Here is a 26,136-nt window from a genome sequence, read left to right as displayed (position 1 = left end):
CCACTGGCACGAGGGCCAGTCCAACGGTACTGGCAACGGCCATGCTCTAATGGTGTTTTTTATGTGCCACTTGCACAGGAGTCAGTCCAATGTTTTGTTCACATGCCACCAGCACAAGTGCCAGTAAGGTAAAGCTGGAAACGATTGCCCTCAAATGGTACATTTATATATGTATGTATATACATTTGCATATATACATTTATATATGTGTATATATATATATATATATATATATATATATATATATATACATTTATATAAATGTGCATCTATCTATATATATATATAAATACATATTTATATGTGTGTATATATGTATATATACATTTATATATGTATGCGTATATATATACATTTATATGTATATATCATCATCATCATCATTTAACGTCCGGTTTCTATGCTAGCATCGGTTTGACTGGGGACTGGCAAACAGATGGCTACACCAGACTCCAATCTGATCTGGCAGAGTTTCTACAGCTGGATGCCCTTCCTAATGCCAACCACTCCGAGAGTGTAGTGGGTGCTTATTACGTGCCACTGGCACGAGGGCCAGTCCAACGGTACTGGCAACGGCCATGCTCTAATGGTGTTTTTTATGTGCCACTTGCACAGGAGTCAGTCCAATGTTTTGTTCACATGCCACCAGCACAAGTGCCAGTAAGGTAAAGCTGGAAACGATTGCCCTCAAATGGTACATTTATATATGTATGTATATACATTTGCATATATACATTTATATATGTGTATATATATATATATATACATACATACATATATGCACATTTACGTATGCATGTATATAAAATATGTATAAAAGTATTTAGGCATGTGTGTGTGTGTATATATATATATATATATATATATATATATATATATATCGATGTATGTGTGTGTGTGTGTATAAATATATATATATACACACAAACACAAATACATAGAGAGGGGAGGGAGAAAGTGAATTTGCACAATATTTCATGTTCTATCTATTTATGTTATGTTTCATTTAAGATAAAAGTATTTCTTTTTTCACCTGAATTCTTAATAACATCTGATTTGAAAAATAAAATTTGTTATTTTTTACTTTGATTCCACAAAAAAAAAAAAAAATTGTTTTTCAGCATTAAAGTAAAAAGAAAAAATATTTTCATCAAAAATTATTACTCACCTTTTTTAGAGAATTTGTAAAAATCTGATTCATATAGTGATCGCGTCATTCCAAAATCACCTATTTTCACTGTTTTATTTGAATGTACCAAACAGTTACGACAAGCTAAGTCTCTGGAATTTTAAAATATAAATCATCATTATCATAATAACCAGAATCATTTTCAATATGAACATGACCAACACTTTGTCACCATAATATCATTTGTGATGCTTTCCAGGATAAACATTTGCAATATCCTAGAGGAAAAAGTTTAAAAGTACCTCATATTTGAATTAGTATGCATCACTGTTTGGAAATGTGTGTATCAAGACACCTACAGAAATGTGGTGAAGCCTATTGAGACAAAAACATGTGTTCACAGCATTTCTGTCTCAGACAATCAGATTATCAGGTGCTTCCCATTGATGAAGTCCAGTAGGTCAGAATCACGTGATGTGGGAATTCTGGTGCCCATGGTCGTCTGCTATGATCAATGTGTGTGGCAGATGTGTCTTTTACAAAAGAGTGAAAATGAACAACATTGCTTGTATCACCAAGATGCCTCTTTACAACCACCATATAATGTCAAGACAAGCAACACATACACACACACTAAAGGCTTCTTTCAGTTCCTGTCTACCAAATCCACTCATAAGGCTTTGATTGGCCCAGAGATATAGTAGAAGACACTTGCCCAAGCTACTGTGCAACGAGCCTGAACTTGAGATCTCACGGTTGGGAAGGAAGTTTCTCAGTCACACAGCCACATCTGTGGTTGTAAGAATGTAGATTCAAGAAGTACCATGAGAATGCAAGAATGAATTTATTTTAGATTACTGTCAACAGTTGTACTGTTTGCAAATGAAGCAGAATAAAATGTTAAAGGAAATTCAAAACCTAGGGTTGACATATGGGAAATATTGAAGTTGCGTACATACCTGTGTACATATTTAAGACTGTGGAGGTAGTTTAGTCCATTCGCAACATCAGTAGCCATTTGGGTTAGCTTAAAGGGAGCAACGTCTTCAGCCTCAATAGTTTCTCGATCAACAAGACTCCGGCGAGACAATAAGTAAGTTTTTAGGTCACCTGTTACAAGAACAAACATATTTAAGCACTTTATATCATCATCATCATTTAATTTCCATTTTCCAAGCTGGCATTGGTTGCATAGTTTAACAATATCTGGTAAGTCACAGGGTGGCACTGAGCTCCACTATCTTCTTTGGCATATTTTTTTAATGACTGGATGCCCTTCCTAACATCATCCACTCTACAATGTCTAAAGTGATTTCTTCACACTACTGGCACTGGTACCACAAAAATTATATATATATATATATATATATATATATATCACTAATTTAGAGACGAACCACCACTCTACAACTCAGTCAACTCAGAACCTGTCCAAATCCATGCTGTGAGGCATATACCATATTAATATTTATCTAAGATTTTAATCTAAAATTTTAAATTTAAATAATATATCATATAAAGAAACATTCATCATAAAAATATTAATTTAAAAAAATTTTTAAATCAAAATTATAAATTGGACAGTAAAAATCAATACAATAATATAAAGTATGAAAGTATAAATGTATAAAAGTCAGTGCTAGTACATAGACTACGCGCATTTCATTGCTGAAATAGGACTATATATATGTATGTATGTATCATCTTCATTTAATGTCCATTGTCCATGCTGGCATGGGTTGGATGGTTTGACCAGAGGTGGCAATCTAGAGAGCTGCACCAGACTCCAGTCTGTTTTGGCATGGTTTTTGCAGCCAGATGCCCTTCCTAACATCAACCATTTTACAGCATGTGCTGGATGTTTTTATGTGGTACTGGACGGGTGCTAATACATGGCACCATACAGATATTTTTACATGGTGCCACACAAGCACTTTTATGTGACACCGCAGGGGTGCTTTTACATGGCACCGCATGGGCTCTTTTACATGACACCACATGAACATTTTTACATGGAACCACATGGGCGTTTTTACGTGACACCACCACAAGTGCTTTACACCACCGGCAGGATCAATCATAACACTTCTGCTGTGACGTACGGGTCTTCTCGAGTATGGCCAGGCACCAGGTATCTTGGTCCTTTGTCATCTCACCTGGATAGTTCAACTTCCTGAGGTCATTCTTCAGTACTTCATCTCATGTCTTCCTGGATCTCTCACTTCCACATGTTCCATCCACTTTGAGACAGAACACTTCTTTATGGAACTGTTGGCATCTTTCTGCATCACATGACCAAACCAGTGCAATCTTCTCTCTTACATGCAGCAACCAATTCCTCTTATGCCTAACCTCTCTCTCAGAACACTGGCTGTCTGTCAAACATGTACACTTACATTACACATCCAGTGGAGCATACTAACCATTGCATATATATATATATAACAATTAAACATTAACTTGTATTTGTTTCAGTCATTTGACTGTGGCCATGCTAGAGCACCACCTTTAGTTGAACAAATTTACCCTAGGACTTTTTCTTAGTAAGCCCAGTACTTATTCTATCAGGCTCTTTTGCTGAACCGCTAAGTTATGGGGATGTAAACACACCAGCATCGATTGTCAGGCAATGTTGGACACACACACACACACATATATATATACGACGGGCTTCTTTGAGTTTCTGTCTACCAAATCCACTCACAAGGCTTTGGTTGGCCCGAGGCTATAGTAGAAGACACTTGCCAAAGGTGACATGCAGTGGGACTGAACCTGGAACTATGTGGTTGGTAAGCAATCTACTTACCACACAGCTATTTGTTTTCATATTTCCAGAGAAAGAAAACATTTTTATGAACAGAGATAACCTCCTAAAGCTTACACCACAATACACAGGGTTTCTATTTGAACACTCACCCTTTTAGAAATAGTGGCTAAATGTCCTACAAATCCTAACCCAATCAACATAGGAAATGATGTACTGTAAACAGAGAAAAGCGAAACCATTAATCAAAACTGACTCTCGGCTAAGTAACAAGTATATTATTCACTTTCGTTAACAGAATGTTATCTTCAGTTATTTATTTGATCAGCCCACAATATTTAGAAAGTCTTGTTCCAACCAACCTCTTACACTCACATTTCTATCTTCCGTCTCTCACTATGTTTTGCTTTCTGAATCTTATATCTTCATATGTACTATTTTATTTCAAGGATCTAGGGATCTTTAGAGCCATGTAACTCATTTTTATTAAACGTGGTTGTTTGATTAAGAAGCTTGCTTTGCAACTGGATGGTTTCAGGTTCAGTCCCACTGTGCAGCATTTTGGGGCAAGTGTCTTCTACTATAGCCTAAGGCTGACCAATGCCACATGCACGAATTTGGTAGATGGAAACTGTAGAAACCTTCAATGTGTGTGTGTGTGTGTGTGTGTGTGTGTGTGTGTGTGTGCATGTTTCTGTGTTTGTTACTCCCACCATCATTTGACAACTGGTGATGGTTTCTGTCCCAGGAACTTAGTGCTTCAGCAATAGAATGAGTACCAGACAGAAATACAAGTACTGAGGTCAATTTGTTTGACTATATTCTTCAAGATTTCAAGGTGGTGCTCCAGAACAGCCACAGTCCAGTGACTGAAACAAGTAAAAGATAAATAGTATTTTTTCTATTCTTGAACCTCTTTATTGAATGTACAAAATTTTATTTAGATTTTTGTTCTACTTCTGATTGTTCTAAACCATGACATTCTTCCACAGATACAATGATTAGTAAAACAAAAGTCGTCCAAAGAGTAACATCCAATCTCGTTTTGAACAAAATGTTTTTCGTTTTGGGTACACAAAACATTACAACAGTTTATTAATTGTTTTGTTGTCTGATTTACCACTAAATTGATTTTCACCAATATTAAATTGAATAGATGAATTGACATTGGTATCAAATATGACTTGGTACATCTAAATTGCCTCTCTTAGAATGAAATAAGATTTAATATCAGCAATATAGAAGAGATTGAGTGTGTTTCATTCTCACCAATTGTAGAATGAAATCAGTGTTAATATTTCAAGTGTTAGTCATCTCATTTGATCAAAATATTATATTTGCCATAAATTTAAATAATCATGAATACTTGAACAAAATGTCATTGGAAACTAAATTATAATATAAGATTACACTATAATTTAATCAATCTTAACTTTATCTATAATAAAGGCCTTTCATTAAACACTTGAAAGCTGTACAATGTGTAATTAAAAGATAAAAATATCTGCTATTAAATTATTGATTTCTAACGTTGGTTCAAGTTCACAGACTTGTGTAGGAGGGTACAGACAATTAAATAGAACTCAATACTTAACTGGTACTTATTTTATCTACCCTGGAAGGATGAAAGAAACAAATCAATATTGGTAGGATTTGAACTTAGAATGTATAACAATATAACTAAATACCAATTCTAAAGTTGCAGAATAAGAGCAGATAAGATGTGACTTAATGTTGAAAGACATACTGAGTGTGTAACGTGAACGGCTGCTAGTGTTTGATAATAAAACTGTCTGGATTATAGAGAAGGAGATTAAAATTGCTTCGAGTCGGTGAAGATAATTTTGACAATGTATTGAAATGCCTAGCTGCAGTTGGAAAATAAGTAGAGATGTTTGCCTGCACACTAAATTGTTTTCAACTGAGATAATAACAGAATCATTTCACATAGTACATTTATACTAACATACACAATGAGGATATAATATATATATATATATATATATATATATGTTAAGTATATAATTTAGCTTATTAAACAAAGTTCAACATATTTTACATAAATGGAGATTAGATGTTAATATGGATGATGATTTTTTTTTTTTTATTCATGTAGCTATATAATTGTTTCATACAGAAAGACAATAAATTCATTTTAATAATCTGAGTTGCCAAAAAGTACTCGTCAGTAGCTGAAAATAAGAAGAAAGCTAAAAAGACTTTAGGATTACATAGGCATAGTGTTCTTACTCATTTTTGTAATGTTAATGATCTTGGAGTCATGTCTATTTAAAACAAGACTAAAGGATAACGCTTCGATGTTGATATATATATATATTACTAATACGGGTAACATTCTCTCTATAGATTAATAGAAAGGGGCTAATTTAAAACCCCCTATATATGAAGTAAAAACCTGTTAGGGTTGTATATTACGGAAAAGTACTACCCAAATAAAGAAATCCGGAATTTTGAAATATTTGTGTGCCGTGTTAAGCATTATTTTAACATGGCATTATTTTAAAAATAATGCTGTGTTAAAATAATGCTTAACATGGCACACAAACTTTTTCCTCAACCTAATATTATAGATTTGTATACATACATACACGCATTGTATCAGTATATTTTCTCTGAAGGCAAAAGAATATTGTAAGAGAGAAAATTCCTCTTGGTTATGAACTTTCTCATCAGCAAGAAAAAGATTCATAAATAACAATTATTCACCAGTTGCTAATTATCTAATTATTTGTTAAGTATTTTTGTTTTTGCTATGGATTAAACTGAGGAAAATAGGCAACACCTGTGACCATATTGAAGGTCTTCTGAGACTTGGGAGTGTAAGGAGTAAAGTTATCTCCAGTCCTAAAACCTGGTCAGATTGCTTGTAATAGAGTGAACATGACTATAGGCACCGAAGGGTCAGGTGATGGTAATGTTAAAGAGGGTAATGGATTAAGTCAACCACCTAATTAGTTTGAGAATGATAGCAACACCTATAACCTACTTATCTCCCTGACAGAGGAATTAAATAAACAGATGTTTGTACAATTGATACAGAGTGTAACTTAGTGTAGGTTTTTAGCTGAAGGAAAATTATAGGCAATGCGGGACTCTGAAAGGTTGTTTTAAGGAGAGAGATGAAACAAAGTATTTAACAATGGCACTGGAAGATGAGACAGTAGAGGGAGAGAATGAAAGAGAAATGAATGCATCAAATTGGTTTAGGTGACATGACAGAGAGTTATAAAGATCAAAAGAATAGAGACCATTGTAGTAGTGGAAGAATATTTAAAGAAAGGAAACAACTTATAGGTGAATAGGATTTTAGAGCAGTTTCATGATCTGTGAGTTTGTCGATTAGGTTTGTTTATGCTTTGTTGTATTACTATATTGTATTTATTATTAGGTATAAGGTTTCAAATTTAAAAAGATGGGTGTGTTGTGATGTTCATATTTTCCCATTATTATTGGCAACATAATCAAAGTATAATTGTGACAACTATGTTGTATGTCTAATGAGTTTATCAAAAGAATAATTTCCCAAATTTAAAACTGATTTTCCAAGGAAAAAATTCAAGTCTTAACCAAATTGTTAGTTAATATAGGTAAAAGAAGCTAGTTCCAACTTGTCTTCCATCATTGAATTGGCTCACTAAGAACTTACCATTTAATATGTATCAATATTGGTACCTCTTATAGACTCAAAGAAACTGAAATTAAATTGCTTGACTTTCCATATGGGTAGATATGAAATATAAACATTAAATGAAGCATATATTTCATAGTTTATAATCTCATAAAACTGAACAAAAATTTTGTACATTTTTAGTTTCAAAAATGTATATATTTTTTTACTTGATGAATATTTTCATAAAAATAAAAATAATAAAATTGGCAAAAGTAGTTAAAATGATTCCTAGTTCTTTCCAGACTCTTGCTTTAAAACGTTTGTTGAGAGATACACACAATTAATTTCTGGCATTTTCTTGATGGTTGAATATTATTGAATCTACTCGCTAGATGTTTTTTCATGCAGTAAAATATAATTTCATTTTTTTTTCTCTACAAAATTATTACTAAAATGTTAAAAACTAATAAAATAACAATAAAACATAATCTTCTTAGATAATCTGTTGAATGAAATATTGAGAGAGAGAGAGAGATAAACTGATAAAAATGTTATTTGAGAAATGAGGAAGAAATAAAAAGCTACAAAGTATAATTAGATATTTGACACACTGATTTAATAAATACACACCGTGATGGCTAGTGTTTTAAGTTGAGATTCATGGTGTGGATATTTAAAGAGTATAACATTTACTTGAACAGCAGAAAAACGTCTGCTAAATTCTTGCAGTAATCAGCTTAGTTTGAATACAAATAGTCATTGAATAAAAGAAATTTCAAGAATTAGAACTGAATAGTGACTGTTTAAAATATAAATGATGTCAGTAAAAATGTGATACAGAAAGTTGTTGCTAATCACTCACCATGTAACATAAATTCCATTATTGTATAGATAGGCTCCCCTTGGGTGCATACTCCAAGTAACTGGACAATATTAGGATGGTTGAATCTTTTCATCATTTCTGCTTCACTCAAGAAATCAAGCTTTGGAAGCAAAAATAAATTTTGTAAAACAAGATTAATCAATATATGATTTCCAATATAGTGAAGGAATGTATGTACAGAAGGTTAAAAATCAATCTTTATACGCAGAATGGTATGAGTAAGGAATTCAATAAAATATAAAAATTTGATTGAAGGGTTGACAACATCAACAAGAATAAGAAGAAGAACAACAACAACAACCAAGTCATTTGTAGGTGACTGTTTAACATCATTTTAAATAATGTCCTAGGAAGAAGAAAGCAAAAAGGTTTTAAATTTCATATTCAGATTTCCATGCTAGTATTAGCTGCGTAATACAGAAATCATAAATTTCTAATACAAGCTTAAAAGAAAATAATGGACATGATTCTTAATGCTGATCTCAAGCTATAACACAGATTCAATCTGTAATAGTTTATTATTCACTTGAATAATTATTTTAATGTTTTGTAAATCAGTTTTTGCAATAGAAGATTGGCATCGTAAAATTGATCAAAATAAACCAAGAGAATTAATAGCAATGTGTAGTATTATGGTTGGATGTGTATGTGAGTGTGCTGATGAAAGAGGAGTAACGTACACTAACTGAAAAGTCTTAACACAAAAATCAAGATGGTGGAGAGGAGAATAGAGTAAAAAAAAGTTAAAAAAAGTAATAAAATAAAAATAATTTTTTTTTGAATTTTAATTAATTGAAATTAGGGTAAACTATCTACACAGGAAAGCAATTAGGAGATACTTTAAAACAGAAACTGCAATTATGTAACTAGGCTGTTATCTAAAATTAAATTACTTCCTTTGATATATATTTTGTCAATGATTTCTCAATGTATAGAGGTGTGGTGATTGAGGGGTGGGCTGAATATTAAGACACTACACAACTGAAAAATTTATGATTTCACATCTTGCAATGAGACTTGAAGAAAGGTAAAGCACATAATTTGAACATTCCTGCAAAAGAAAAAAGGTGACCCCCCCCCCAAAAAAAAACTATCAGTTTATCAATTAGCTGTTGTTACTAAAGATCTTTTACAAGAGGAAAACTTTCCTATTAATTCATATGAATATCTTGGTATCTAACATGTTTGTTATTAATAAACTTCTGAGAAATATACTATGACATTCAGTAAAAGTCTAAACAATTGAACTAATAAGCATTCTAATATAAACTACATCATACTATATATTTATGGATTTTCTTGTAAATGAGCACACTATCAGCTCTTCTTTTACATTAATCACTAAGACATATGAAGTGCATTCAAAAAGTACCTTCTTTATTTCTTCTCACCAAAACTAATGCCATGTGGGCTTAGTCTTTTGGGTGGGAAGTAACACTACCCTTCCTGTGCATGCACTAAGATTTTCACATTGGTAGGTTGTGTCAGTTCCCAGCTGTTATGCCCAGAGTGCAGATGTGTAGTGTGTGCTTGTTGGATTTTCATTTTCACCAAACGCATCAAAGATATTGCATCAAGTTTTGCTAAAAGCTTGGTGATACTCAAGCTTAAACCATCCAGAAGATTCAGCAGGCCTTTGGTGATTGAGCCATGGGCAAAACTCAGATCAAGGAGTGGTACAACTGCTTCAAACATGACCACACCTCGGTGAAGAGCAAGGCACACTCAGGCAGGCCATCCACAAGCCAAAATGAGGAACCGATTGAGGAGGTTTGGCACATAGTCATAGCAGACTGTCATGTAACTCTCCAGAAAATTACTCATGAAACGGGAACAGGCACAGGATCAGTGCATTCCATTGAAGGATTTGTACACGTGGAGAGCATTGGCGAAATTCATCCCCACATTGCTGGCAGAGCAATTCCACATGGAAATCACTGTGACATGCTAGACTGTGAAAACCATGACCCAGACTTTATGAAGACCATCATCACTGGGGATTAGACATGGGTTTATGATCTCTTCTTAATGCGTCCAGGCATCTTGCATGAAAACGAAAATTTGACAAGCATGCATTACACAACCATACTTAAACCATAACAGCTGAGAACTGACATGGCCGACCAGTATGAAAATTTCCACTCATGCACAGGAAAGATGGTGTTACCGCCCATCGAAAGAATTTTGTGCATGTAGCATTAGTTTTGGCAGGAAAAAATAATTTGGATACTTTTTGAATGCACCTTGTAGCCAAAAGGCATAAACATTACAACATGAATGATATTACACCATTACTTCTCTCTCATTCTTTTCATAGAGGTTTTATTCACTCACACACAAACTTGAGAATGATGATTTCCAAAACATGGAGCTACAGAATTTTTACAGCCTATATAATGATGATGATGATGATGATGGTAGTGTTGATGAAAATGATAATTATAATGGTGATGATAGTGATGATGCCTTTGACAGAAACTTCCCCAGCTTAATCCACAAATAGGAAAAAAAAAAAAAATGAAATCATTTATAAAATATTCCATCCATTATTGGAAGAACCTCAGAATGTATAAAAGAGAAACAAGATGACATCTAAACATTATAAATGGATATTAGAAAGCTGTAATCAGAGGAGAACAATGAAGTCAGAAATGTAAAACATTTATGATAGGGAAACGGAAATTATATGCCACCATGAGATAAGTTTTTATAATAGGAAAATAAAGGGGATAACACACACACACACACACCCATGCCACTGAGAGTGCATGTTTCAATATGAGAATTGAAACAGGGCATGCAAATTATTATAATCCCTCATACGTCCTTTTTAAAGCCTCCTTTTGTAGGTTTAGTGCAATTTGTATATGCATTTGAATGATAGCAAATGCAGAATATATCTATTATTTAGTAAAAAATATATTCAGCATAGTAATCTATAATTGATATATGGATTTAGTTTAGGACCAGAGGTTAAATGGTTCAAAACATTTTTTCATATATCATTGAAATAACAACTAATCAACATGTTTAAAGCAAATTAGGTTTAAGGTGATGGATGTATAAACTATAGTCTCCACATTTTCCATACCTGGGCTTTGAAGTATAATGTAGAGAAATACAGGTATATCAAATACTATACAATATAAAAAGATTTATTAAAATTATCTCTGCCTCAAGAGGATGTGTCACACTTACCAAATGGAAACTGGGACCAACTCCATACAAAAAGAGGAAACTAACTAAAAAAATCAACAATCCTCTAAAATTGATATGCCGTTAAAGAAAAGACAGGACTATTGCTTGGATATTAGAGGACAGTATAGACAAGTGTTTCTGCCTCAATAAGCATCATCCACAAAACAATTGCCCTAAGTTATTTCCAGCAGATAAGGGATATAGATAGACACAAAAAGAGATGAGCACATTTGTGGTTGAGGTGATTTGAATAAATTAAACAAACATGAGCTAAAAGAAATAACTCAGACTGGCCAATTGCATGTATATGGACAACAGCAACAATAAATACATGTATATCAAATACCATGTGGAGGAACGTGGTGCAGTGGTTAGAGTGTTGCTCTCAAGATCTAACGATCATAAGTTCAATTCCTGGACTGAGTGGCATGTTGTGCTCTTGAGCAAAACACTACATTTCATGCTGCATCAGTCTAATCAGATGTAAATAGGTAACTCTGTGATGGAATAACCTTTGGATCAGCGGAGATTGCTAAGCAATCATTCAAAAGCTAAAACAATGCAAAGCACATTGTGACCAGTGTTGTATAACAGCATCCAATAGTCTGGTTGATCATGTGATCACATGATATCAAATACCATACAACATAAATTATTGAGTTATTGAAATTATCTCTACCTGTTAGAAGATGTGTCACAATTACCAAATAACAACTGAGACCAATTCCATATGAGAAAGGGAGACAATCTCAAGAAAGAAGAATTCTCCAAAATTGACACCGAATTACTCCTATGTGTACTCTGGTATCTACTTAACTTAAGAGTTGTATATCTTGCTGTTGAAATGAGTAATGACAGTTTCAATTGAATGTCAAAAAATAAATAAATAAAACCTGGTACTCCATCAGTTATGATGACAAGAGTTCCAGCTGATCCAATCAACAGATCAGCTTGCTTGTGAAATTAATGTGCAACTGGCTGAGCACTCCACAGACACACATACCCATAACATAGTTCATAGGGAGATTCAGCATGACAAAGAATGTGACAAGGCTGGCCCTTTGAAATACAGGTACTACTCACTTTTGTCAGCTGAGTGTCAGTAATGTGGAATAAAGTATCTTGCTCAAGGATGCAATGTGCCACCAGGAATCGAACTCATGATCTTTCAATCATGAGCCAAATACCCTGACCATTAAGCCACACACCCTGAATGCTAACAAGCGAAAAAAAAATTATATTAGTTATTGTCGGATTTTGAAATGCATCAATTGTTACATGACCAATTTAATACTAGTTATCTATGACTGCTTAAATATTAACCCCACATTTACAATGGTTTGAATACACACCCATAACTTCAGCCGAGTATGGTTCATTTTAAGTAGAAGAAGTTTAATTACTGTGAAAATTGACAAAGATATATTGCTTGCCATGAAGACAAGATGAATAAATTATTGTGAAATGAAATACAATGTATTTGTATTGACTAGTTGATATATTGAGGGAAATAAGTTCAAAATGACATTGGATATTTAACCTGTGAGAGCCAAAAAAAAAAAAGAAATAAAAAAGCAGGAAGTGTTACGTTATTACAGTTAGAGGTTATTGAATAATGAATATTAATAGAGTGGTAAAGGAAATATCTCATCTGAAATTAACAGAAATCTTAGTTGGCATGGTTAACTACTGTGTAGTAAAGGTAATAATGAAATAAAGATAATGAACAAGTATAATAGGAATATTTGTGGTGTTGAAAACCTCAAACTATGTAGGTGCTATGCTAATTATTATTTGAGTTTAATCATGCCATTTTCAGTTAGTCGCAGGCAAGCCCTGATACAGCTTGCCTAATGACCATCCTTTCTTTGTTGCACAATTTGTCATTTTTTTTAGATATTAGTAGGCAAGTTAGAGGAAATTTGGCTGCTATTTCCAGCAGGTTGATTGATAATTTAGAAGGTTCTGTGTTAGTACTGCTTAAATAGGAGAGCAAAATGTTGCCACTTGCAATAAATAGCACAGCAGTATCTAGAATAAGGAGTAGATACAACCTCTTGTAGATTCACAGAAAAGAAGGCTGGCAAAAATGACATGTATAGAAGAGTTAGCATTAGAAGCTCCATTAAAACACAGTACTTAAATTAATTAAACAACTCTCTAAATTTCGTTAAGAGTGCTTGCTATTTAGGTACTGTATGTAGTTACTGAAAAAATCAGTTGTTAGAGCAAAGAATTGAAGAAATTCAGCAGACAGTTGCTTCAGTTGGCAACAAAGAGTAAAAATAAGAACTTTTAACAAAACTGAGACTAGATGATGCTTATATTAGCAATAGTGAAAGTAGATCTAAAGGAGCTGAAGATGGAAGCATAATGCTAACTTGTATGAAAGGTGTAGCAAAATTAAGATCAACATTAATGGCATTGGTTAATGTATGACAAAGAGAGAACTGCACTGGTGAAGAAAATTTAGGAAGATGAGTGTTAAGTGAAAAAAGAGATGAGAGTTATCAGAGAACATCTGTGGCAGATGAGGACTACAAAAGATTTGGAAAGAGGGGGTAAGGTTAACTTGCAGAATGTTGGGCTTTATAGATGAAAAGATATACTGAGTGGAATTATACTGATAGCAGATCTGTCTAATTCATGTCAGCTTGGATAAATGAACATGAAAACATTGATGATGCTCATCATTGTGGTATAATAACAACATTGTGCACTGGTCTTTTGAATAAAGGACAGATAATTTTTACATAAAATTATGAAAATATTTACAATTTGAAAAGCACTGTAAAGACATGTATAATAATAGTTCCGTAGATTCATTAACAGCCTTGAAACCCTTAACAATTCAACAGTGAAATACTATTACTTCATGTCTAAAGAAACAAAACCATCATACTGCCCCTTTTTAAATATTGTAGTCTACTGGAAAGTGTAACCCAGTAGTTTCTGGTATTTTATATGTGCAAACATAGTATTCATCACCATCATCATCATCGTTTAACGTCCGCTTTCCATGCTAGCATGGGTTGGACGATTTGACTGAGGACTGGTGAACCAGATGGCTGCACCAGGCTCCAATCTGACTTGGCAGAGTTTCTACAGCTGGATGCCCTTCCTAACACCAACCACTCTGAGAGTGTAGTGGGTGCTTTTACGTGCCACCGGCATGAAAGCCAGTCAGGCGGTACTGGCAACGGCCACCCTCAAATGGTGTATTTTACGTGCCACCTGCACAGGAGCCAGTCCAGCGGCACTGGCAATGATCTCGCCCGAACGTTTTTTCACGTGCCGCTGGCACAAGTACCAATAAGGCGATGCTGGTAACATTCATGCTCAAATGGTGCTATTTACGTGCCACTGGCACAGGAGCCAGACAGCTGCTCTGGCATTCTCCATATAAATTTCCTCTCAGTATCAGAGTCTCTATATCTGGTAAGCATTTAAATGCACAGTTACAATCTACACTTGAATATTGCTCACACAGTGTCTATTACCTAATAAAGGTAGTCTAAAAGGCATCTAAAAGGTAGTCTCTCATCTGATAGTCCAACTCACAATCATTAAACCACTGCAAAACCTTACTCACTTTGAAGCTGTTACATTTCTTGAAATCATTCACTACTACAATGGTCTGTAATTATCTAAGCTTTATAGCTAAATCTATGTCATGTCACCTAAACCAATTTGATGTGTTCTCTTCTATTCCTCTCATTACTTCCACATTCTCATCTTACAGAGTCATCCCTAAATACTTTGGCTAATTCTTTCTCATTAAAACTACAACCTTTCACTGTCCCTTAATACCCATAATTACCCTTCATCTGTAAACCAGGAACAATTTCTTCCCAATATTGATTGCACAGACATCATCTGTTTAACTTAATCCCTCCATTTGAGAAAGAAATACATAGATTGTAGGCTTTGCTCTCTTTCTCAGACTAACACAAGTAACAATGATCGTTTGTGAACTTATATTGCAGCATTATTATACATTGCTGAAGGATTTCTCTACATAAATGTTCTCTTGCTTTCATGAAAGTCAATAACTAAAAGGAATTTTCCATTTCCTAATCTTCTTTTGTTTCTCAGAGAAAAACACACTTGTACATAGAATATATTCTTTACAATGTTGTTAATACTTAGGGGACTAGTTTGTTTTCTAACTTTGCTATATATATTTATTCCCATATATCATGAAACTAACGACTTACAACCATTTAATTTAAGTATCGATAATCTGAGTTTTATTCTAGATACTTTCTCTTTGAAATCTCAAACTTGTTTACTGTTGCAACGGACAAAAATAAAAGCTAATAAATTAGCACATACTGTCGCCACAGTGGCTGCAGTCATTAGAATTATCATAATAATGCATCAGTCATATGCATGGAAGAACATAACTAGATCTATTTGGTAAAATGTCGTCAATAAAATAAATTGAAAAAAAAAAAAGTCATTGAACTTTTTATGTAATTATGTGTTGTTTTTTGGCTATCAGGGTAATTACTTTTGACAACACAAAGGAATTTTAATAAATGTAATGGACAAAGTTATGATTTTATTTGTACTGGTTGAAGCACAAATGTTTTTTTTTTGTTTGTTTTTCTTTTTCTATTACTTCTCCAATTCCAAAATGATTCATTGTTTAAAAGTACAGAGTGGTTTTAGCTTAGGAAATCTGATTTGCAATTAAAACAAACAGTCACTTACTGAATGCTATAGTTCTTGTTTTGCCCTTTCCTCACCTCTTGCCCTTTCTTTCACACACACAAACACACACACACACACACACACACACAAACACAAACATACACACACTTGTTTGATCTCTAACATTTATTGAATATAGGAGAAAAACAAATGTTGAAAAATTAAGACAACAGACAGCCAAGTTACAGGTGAAATGCTAATGTCAGATGCCATCTAAAACTGAAAATAAGAACACAGAATAAAGAATAAGGCTTTTTTTTTTTAAAAATAACTCAATTAAAGTTGAAGCCTTTAATTTAAAATAAACATTAGTCGTGATAAATTTCAAAACAATTGTATTTCCATGAAAGAAATACTTTGTTCAATTTTAATGCAAGGAATACTTGATATAATATTTACAATTCAGAAGGAAAAATATTGTATGATTTTTGTAGGGAAAAACCTTAAAAAAACCCCCCAAAAAACAAAAAAAAAACACAAAAAAAACAAAACAAAAAAAATATTTACTCTCTGCATTGTGCTGTTGATAAAAAGTTTTTAAACGGCAGTATTTAATATGTTAAAGTTTTGTCTCTTGTCCTCTGTTTTTCTTAATGGTTTTTAGTCAGAGTGTAAAGGAGTATAGCTGTTTACTGTTGGATAAATCCGTTTCCCAGCTTGAAGAATTTTGACTCAAGCAGCAACTAGTTCAGAGCATTCTGTCAATCTTAATGCTCATATCTACCTGCTGAGTGAACTGGAGGCAGTTAGGTGCTTTACTTAAGGACACAACATGCCTCCTCCAGCAGGAATTGAACTTACAACCTTCTGGTTGAGAGCCCAGTTGTTTAACTACTAGGCCATATGCTTCCTCACAACCATTTGACATCGTGTAAAAAGCATCCATGCCAGAACCAGTGCAGGCACCACATAAGAGCACCCATGCCAGTGCCTAGTACAAAGGAGCCAGTGCCTAGTACAAAGGAACCAGTGCCGGCACTATGTAAAAGACTTCAGTGCACTCTGTAAAGTGGTTGGTGTTAGAAAGGGCACCCAGCCAAAAGAAACCATGCTGAAACAGATGACTGGTGTTTGGAGTAGGCCTCTGATTTGCCAGCTCCTGCTGGACCATCCAACCCATGTCAGCATGGAGAATGGATGTTAACTGATGATGATTAAACCATTACTTTTAGCAGAACTCTGAGAAAGGGATGAAGAAACAGGTGGCTTTGCAATATGAAGGGTTTCACCAAAGGCATACAAGGGCTCTGTGGTGGTGTTTCACAGGGAGATGGATTAGGTCAATGACCCTCTTTCACAATGACCCTCCTTCATCTAATAGGCTAACAGTTTCTGTCTTCTTAGTTTCAATTTAAATCCTCAGTCCAGTCTGAGTTAACAGTAGGAAGCACTTTCTCAAGATACCAAGTAGTGGGATTGAACATAAAACCATGTAACTGTTAAGCAAAATTCTTAACCACATCATCATGCTTGTGCCCATGATTGATACCTTGCACAAAAGTCATGGAGTAGAACAATATTTTATGTGTATGCATTGAAATGAATCTTTTGACAGCAAACCTTAGACTTCTATACTTATGATATTCAAATTCAATAAGCAGTTTCCTTTGTTGTTGTAGATAAAAATGTAATAACAATTCCTTTATATAAGAGAAACATAAAAAGGGAATATCGATAAATTGTTAAGTACGGATGTCTTTTAAGTAGGCGCCATTGCATGAAGTTGGAAAGTCATACATACATACGTACGCATACATCATGATGATGATGACATATATATACATATATATTCAAGAAAGATAAAAAGAATCCTTTTCAAAACATACTGACTGTAAGCTGCTCTCTCCAGAACTTCTTTCTTCTTTTTACTGGTTTCAGTCATTGAGCTGTGACTGTTCTGAAGCACTACCTTTAAGGGATTTTAGTTGATTCTATCAAATCCATTACTTTGTTTGGTACTTAATAAATCAACCTCGGAAGGAAGAAAAGTAAAGTTGCCCTTGACGTAAAGGGACATAGCCAGAACATAAAGAGATATAACCAAATAACACAAGATATTTTTGTTAGATGTTCTACTGATTCTGCATCTTCCACCAATATTATATAAATATGTATATATATAAAACACATAAATATAATGTTTAACTACTATATAGATATATTGTGTGTATATGTATGTATGTATATATATATATATATATATATATAAATATTCATAGGATCAAGCACAGTTGTGTGGTAAAAAGTTCACTGCCCAATCACATAGTTCTTGGTTCAGTACCACTGTGAGGCACCTTGGGTAAATGTCTTCTACTACAGCCTGGGGTCAGCTAAAGCCTTGTGAATAGATTTTGGTCAGCATAAACTGAGAAAAGCTCATTCATCATCATCACCATTGTTGTTTAATGTCTGCTTTCCATGGTGGCATGAGTTGACTGAGAACTGACAAGCCAGAAGGTTGCACCAGGCTCCAATCTGATCTGGCACAGTTTGAACATGGCCGTTGCCAGTACCGCCTGGCTGGCCCTCTTGCCGGTGACACTTAAAAGCACCCACTACACTCTCAGAGTGGTTGGCGTTGGGAAGGACATCCAGCTGTAGAAACTCTGCCAGATCAGATTGGAGCCTGGTGTAGCCATCTGGTTTGCCAGTCCTCAGTCAAATGGAATGCCTTGAATATTTGTTCTGTTACTTTCAAGAGAGATGTTTCTAAGTAGACATTTCCTTTACTATCTTGAGTAAATTTTCTCAATTGATTAACTACAATTACTGATTTAAGATTTTGGAACAAGTCTAGCAATTTTGAGGGAAGTGAGTAAGTCAGTTACATCGATCTCAGTGTTCAACTGGTATTTATTTCACTGAACAAAAAAAAATCAATGTCAGTAGAATTTGAAGAAAGCTAAGATATTGCTCATGTTATTAGCAAAGTTAAAGTTTATACTTGGTATAAGAAGTTTCTAACCAAGAAAAGCCCCTAAAAACTAAATCTCTGTACAGGAAGATTTTGCAGATAGTACTATCAGGACATGAATTAAGTGAATACCCTGGAATCTGCACCCTATAAATCTTCTCTTTATCCGTATCAATGATAGGCTCCTATTTGGAGAATAATGTGATCTTGTTTACAGTCATAAATTTTTGTGTCATTCACATACAACCACGAATATCTCCCACCAGATTCACACATCTGTAGGCAAGAACTTCCAGAATGTTATTAAAAATAATTCTGTAATCATTAAAAAAGCTATGAATTAACGACTCTGTAAATGAGGTGCTTATGTGTAGACACCCTCAATCAAAGACAAACTTATTTCAAGAAAGTAGACCATAATAGATGTATGATATGTGATAAACTATTTCTGCATTAACCCATTACCTACCAGTGATCTCATATGAGATCACTTAAAAATTACAAATTTCGTAATTATCTGTTAATATTTACACATATCTAACCCTTTTTGCTATATCTACTAAGTATATTTCTCTGATATTCAAATGAGGTTTGCTAATTTTTCACCCAATATCTCGCTTATTTCTATTTAAAACGTTATTTTGAAATGTTATTTCGATCATTCCAGCGTGTTTCTAAGGCTGTTTTATGCTAGAAATCATAAAAAATGATTTTTTATAAAAAAAATTTCCAGTTAATAGAATTATGGGAGGTAATGGGTTAAGTTGTGACTTACTTTTTGTTCAATGGTTGATCCGACTTTTAGTGTTTTTACCGCCACAGGTTGCCAACCTTGATCGTCAAGGAAAGCCTCTCCTCCAAACACAGTACCAAATGCTCCTGCGCCTAGTTTTCTGTTTAATACCACATTATCTCGAGGTAATTCCCAGCCATCAAGAGATAGGCACCGGGAGAATCGAGTAGATAATAACCCGAGTTCTTCCATTTTCTGGTTCGAACCTCTGTTACGTCTGCAATACCTGGGAAAAAGAAAATAAGAAAAAAAAAAATTTAGAAAAAAAAAAAAACCTCTTACATAGTATTAGGTTTCTTTATCAATTTAATGAATTAAAACTAACACGAGAATTTCAATTAAATGTTAAGATAAACGAAAGTTTATTTCTTGTGTAAATTTGTTTCTTGAAATCTGTGAAGTAATACAGATTTTTGTGATTTCAGTCACCATTTACATCTCTCCTGAGAACAAAACTACCATTGATAACATCAACATCAAAACACCCCTTCTATTGATGCTATTATTAGCTTACTCTTATTTATTTCTTTACAAATACAAACTGAACATTTTTTTTTCTGCCTTCTTTTATCACATCATTTCTGTTATTAAACCAATTCTTTTAGATCAGCTCTAACAATTTCCAATTTTGCTTGGCTTTGTGTTTGTTCCTCTTACAATACAGGCACATCACAGTTATTCATTCAGTTCTCATTATTCAAGCACATAACATGTCTAAGCAATTTTATTTTTATTAATAAGTACTAGAGACAATACACATTTCTATTGATTTTTTTTCAGAAAATGATATTGACTAATGTATTAATGTAATAAATAAATATTCAGGCAATAAAAAACAAAACAAATAAAATCAAAACAGTTATAAATTGTCAGCTCTGGAAAATTTGGTTAAAATCTTATTTCCAATTTGTGAAAAACAACTAAAACCTTACACCATAAACAGATCTTTCATTTAGAGTTTCCTCATTATCTATTTGATTCTCTAAGGCTTAAGCTTCCCTACAGTTTCTGCTTGCAGCCTCCAAACCTTTCTTCTTTCCTAACAGTCACATACCTGAACAATCCTATTACTGTTCTGAGTAGTAAAAGGACAATTGATTACTCTTACTTATCAAATCTCAATAAACAGTATTGTTTTATAATAGTTCTAAGTAGAATATCCCATAAAAGTTTGTAATATAACATGAAAGAAAAACAAAAACAACAAAAAAGAAACTGAAAAAAAAAAAGTGATTATTTGTTTCCCAATCAGTCAATCAAGAGGAATTTATTTGATGGAAAGTTACACAGGTGCAATTAATTAATTAGCAGTAATTATCACTCTTCAAGATAATTCCATTAAACATCTGAACTTTCATACACACAATTTATACACACAGACATTATTTGTGCATACAGACATAAAATTTATAAATACAGATGTAGAAGTTATAGATAGGTAGTGATTTATCAATGCAAAAATGACTTACCTTTGTCTTATAATTATAAGAACAACGGATATGATGATAGAAAAGAAACCAAATGCCATGACATTTGCAAGAATTACAGCCATTTCACAGTTGACATTCAAGAAAGCTCGAAACTTCTCTATATGGCATTCAGTGACTTTTTCTTGAAATAAAAATGGAAATTTAGGATAGAAAGAATAACCATTTGTGTGGTTTCAACACTGATAAGACAAATGCAATCAATATATTAGCAATTCTAAAGGAAGACTACAATATACATTTTCCCAAATAGTCCTTATTATAATTGAGACAATATAAGTATATCAATATATGCAACTGAAACAGTGCCACTTACTCGTTCAAAGATCACATCACTAAGTATTGGTTTGTCAGATAGATATGATATTTTTTTTCCATTTATTTTAATCTTTTCAATGTTATTTGAATTAAAATTTTAAAAAAAAATTATGGTTTTGTTTTGTAGATCTAATCTTCCTCTATAACATTTGTTTATTGTTTTTGAAATCTGAATAAATTTTACCTTATTTTCAGACACATGATGATGGAATGCCAAACAGAAACAAACAAATAAACAAACATTTATCTGACAACCCAATAATTCATACCTCAGACTACCTCTTACTCTCCCTTTCACATAATTAATTCTGTGAAGGAATGAAACAGAAAGTGCAAGAGAGTAAAATAGACATTGTGGGCGAGAAAAGCATTGTTTGTCCCACCAAAGACTATTTTCTCAAATGTATGTCAGCTGGCTTTGGTTTTCAATAAGAAAGCTTTTACATGCTCACACAACCTACTAGATATACTAGCCAAATCTCCTTTAAATCTCATTCTACTGCATTTATCCAAAATGGTTGAATTGGATAAATGCAGTTCAGAAGTAGTTCAATGACAGAAGGGTCAATCATGCCTGGAGTGCCTTTCGTCATTGTTCTGTTTAATCAGGAGTGATCTGGAGCTAGGCAATATCAACAACCATATTTACTTTAAACCAATAAAAGACAGCCTCTTACATGGTTGTTTGACTTGCTAAAAATAATAACTCATCATCATCATTGTCGTCGTTTACCATCTGCTTTCCATGCTGGCATGGGTTGGATGGTTTGATTGAGGGCTGGTGAGCCAAAAGGCTGCACCAGGTTCCAATCTGATCTAGCAAAATTTCTACAGCTGGATGCCCTTCCTAATGCCAACCATTCCGAGAGTGTAGTGGGTGATTTTTACGTGCCACCCAGGTGGTACTGGCAACAACCATGCTTGAATGGTACTTTTTACATGCCACCAACTTGGGAGCCAGTCAGGTGGTACTGGCAATGATCATGCTCGAGTGGCGCTTTTTACATGCCACTGGCACGGGACCAGTCAGGCAGCACTGGCATCAACCACGCTAGAATGGTGCATTTTGTGTCACCGGCATGGGTGCCAATCAGGGGGTTCTGTCATCGGCCACTCAGTTTCTCTCAATTCATGCTATCAGGAGGGCAGTATTTCTCTGGTGGATTTTGAATTACCACATGAAGCTTTTGTTCAAATAAGTTTATTATTCACGTCAATATGATTCAGGTTTGCTATGAATAACATTTAAACAGAGACCAATATTCTGTGAAGTAGAGATCAAGGCAATTATGCATAACTAAGAAAACAGGAAATGCATAGTTTTACAATGCATAGTTTGTAAGTCCTTAACTCTGATAAATTGCATCTAAATAGTTCTGAGATTCTTGTTAAGTGGAATTCTTTTAATTCTTCCAAATTGTCCAATCCATCACTTCTCAACCAAAGTATTCTGTAACAAATATGTCAGGCACAGTAAATATACCCCATATTGACTAGTTGTTTTTATTTTATGTCTCTTATTGTATAAGAATTCAATTCTCTAACCACTTGAAATACTGTTTCAAAAATACCATTGAGTCAATGAGGGACCCTTAATGTAGTTACTTGGTCTGGTGTAGAAATAGCAGCTATATCTTCCTCAAAATAATATCTTAAGAGAGGAACACACTAGATAATGTAGTCTTATGCACAGAATGACTGAAGAAATATGTGAAGACCATGTCTAAAATGCTTTTGTTCATAAGTCTGTGTGATCAGGGCTGGTCCAGAATTGATAAGCATCTGCAGCAACAGCAAGAATAAGGAGGAGGAGGAAGAGTGGAGGCGGTGGAGGAGGAGGAAGAGATGAGACAGCTGGGGGAAAAGTGGAGCAGAGGAGGAAGAGGGAGAATAGTGGAGCAGAAGGGGGAATAGAGGAGGGGGAGTAGAGGAGCAGAAGGGGGAGAGAGGGGGAAGAGGAGGAAGAAGAGTGGAGGTGAAAGAGGAAGAGTGGAGCAGAAGAGGAAGAATGGAGCAGAGGAGGTGGAAGAGGGGAGACAGAAAAGAAGAGAGGAGGCAGAGGTGGAAGAGGGTGAATAGTGGAGAAGAGGAGGAATAGAGGAGGGGAACTAGAGGAGCAAAAGGTGAAGAGAGGAGGAAGAGGGTGAAGGTGGAAGAGGAGGGAAATTGGAGGGGGGAGGAGAAAGAGTGGAGGTGGAAGAAGAAGAGGAAGGGTGGAAGAGGAGGTTGTGCTGGAGGAATAGGGAGAGAGGAAAAGGAGGAGGCAGTGGGAGTTGTGCTTGGCTACTCATCTAACACAGCTAAACTTGGTCTCCCCAGGGAAACTAATTCTAAGATTCTAATACAATGTACGGAACTCACAAACTCTTATCTCACTTCATTGTATTCATCGATGTGCTCTCCCATCCACCCCCATTATGATGATGACACAATAATTCATTCAGATACTCTGTAACCCCTGTAACACTGTTGAGACAAGAAGACCAGACATGATTATAGAGGGAAAAATAAACAAACATTGTATGATCATAGATTTTGCAATTCCCTATGATAGCAGAGTCGATACTTGGAAGACAAAAAAAAAACCTCCCAGCAACAAAATGGTCGTTAAATATCATAATATATTACATAAATATAAATCATATAAGTTATAATTAGAGCAGTATGGATTCTCTGAACTATTTAACTTGATCATTTTTGTCTCTGTTTTCAAAACTATATTTGATTTAGTCTCTTAAAGAGCCCTACTTTTGCATATGTATATGTCCAAACATTGAATCAGAAACGCATAAAATGGTATTTCTAAAACAGAATCTCAATGCTCTTATCATTTATAACACAACCCACACCCAAACAGGTATATATACATGCATGCATGCACACATATATGTATGCAGGAGTGTGTGTTCGTATATAAATGTACATTGGCATGTTTATATATGTGTGTGTGTGTGTGTGAATTTTAATCAAGTGATAATGTAACAAATACAATAACTTTAATTAATTGGGAATATACTGATATTAACGTGAGATAAATACGTTTGAAGAATGATTAAGGAAACCCACCAAAATGGCAAGGCTGACAGCTTAGGAAAAAAAAAAAAATCACATGTACTGAATTAAGTGATAATGTAGCAAGTACAGTAACTAATTAACTGAGATGGTGGTAATAATATTAAGAAAGAGGTAAATATTGTTGAACAATGCTTAAGAAAGCCAAACAAAGGCAAGACTGACAATTAAAAAAACAAACAGGAAATTGTTAAAATGAGTTGATGCACAAGAGTCCTGATTAATTGAAATAAAGAGGCATTTGCGAGACATAGTGATAACTCTGGATATGTTTTGGACGAATGAGATCTTTTTCATGATTGCCTCTCTAGGAAGAAACTTCAAGTAACGGGGAGTAAAAGTAATCAATTTAAATGATTGTAGTCTCAGAAGTCACATCCATTTAGAAAATAAAGTGATACAGTGACTTGCCAGCTTCACAGTCACACACAAAAATTTCAAATACATCCATGGACACGGTTCTCCCCCCTCCCTCCCAAGATACATACATACTCACACATGTGTATATAAAGATTAATAAATGACCATCAAGAACGTCATATATTGAAATATATCTCGGAATAATTGCACTCTATTTAATATATACACTGACAAATTAATAGAGTTAAAGTTATTATCGATGTTTCCCGAGAGAATTAATCAGACTTTCTGGTCCAAACGACTGTTACTGTCATTGTTACTGTTCCTCTTCATCAACATGATATATTCCGTCAAAGATGTCGTGGGTAGTTAGGTTAATATACACGTCATCTCTCCAATACCGTGCTCTCTCGAGAAAAATACACTGGAGTAGCTTATCTGAGCCTACCCCCTACCTATACTTGAGGATGAACTTGGTACTATATTTTTATGAAAATCTCATTGATTTAAAGATCTCATTCTACTTTATGAGTCGCAAAGCATTTTAAGTTAGCCATTTATAGATAAGTTGATGGATGGCTCTATCCATAGTTCAATGATTTGCCATGAATAAAGGGCAGCAATGGGATAGATATATAAATCATAGACTCATCATCAGCTCTTAATTCGGTATACCGTATACTCAGCGGAACATAGTATTTACAAACATTGTATATCGATTCATTTTAAGATAACCATTGTTATTTGCACGGTCACTAAAGTGATGCTGAGTTATAAATAAATCATCCTCTAGCATGAGTATCATGATATCCTGGCTCAATAGGAGTAGTCTAGTATATATATATATATATATATATATATATATATATAT

The 26,136-nt window shown here is 34.1% G+C and overlaps 1 protein-coding gene across 4 annotated transcripts in view; it reads right to left on the bottom strand.

Moving 5' to 3' along the window:
- The window catches only part of LOC106880693 (uncharacterized), a 559,449-nt gene that overhangs the window by 25,002 nt on the left and 508,311 nt on the right, over window positions 1-26,136 (bottom strand). For all 4 annotated transcript variants that reach the window (XM_052966171.1, XM_052966172.1, XM_052966174.1 and 1 more), the window contains 5 exons: window positions 21,498-21,639; window positions 20,011-20,254; window positions 8,387-8,507; window positions 2,089-2,239; window positions 1,169-1,281 (listed from right to left, as the gene is read on the bottom strand). In XM_052966171.1, the coding sequence (XP_052822131.1) occupies window positions 1,169-1,281; window positions 2,089-2,239; window positions 8,387-8,507; window positions 20,011-20,254; window positions 21,498-21,639 (771 nt within the window). The remainder of the gene's footprint in view (window positions 1-1,168; window positions 1,282-2,088; window positions 2,240-8,386; window positions 8,508-20,010; window positions 20,255-21,497; window positions 21,640-26,136) is intronic.

Source organism: Octopus bimaculoides, chromosome 3 (assembly GCF_001194135.2).
Source record: "Octopus bimaculoides isolate UCB-OBI-ISO-001 chromosome 3, ASM119413v2, whole genome shotgun sequence".
Lineage (NCBI taxonomy): Eukaryota > Metazoa > Mollusca > Cephalopoda > Octopoda > Octopodidae > Octopus > Octopus bimaculoides.
The sequence above is the reverse complement of the archived record's forward strand: the minus strand, read 5'-3'. Positions and strand labels throughout refer to the sequence as shown.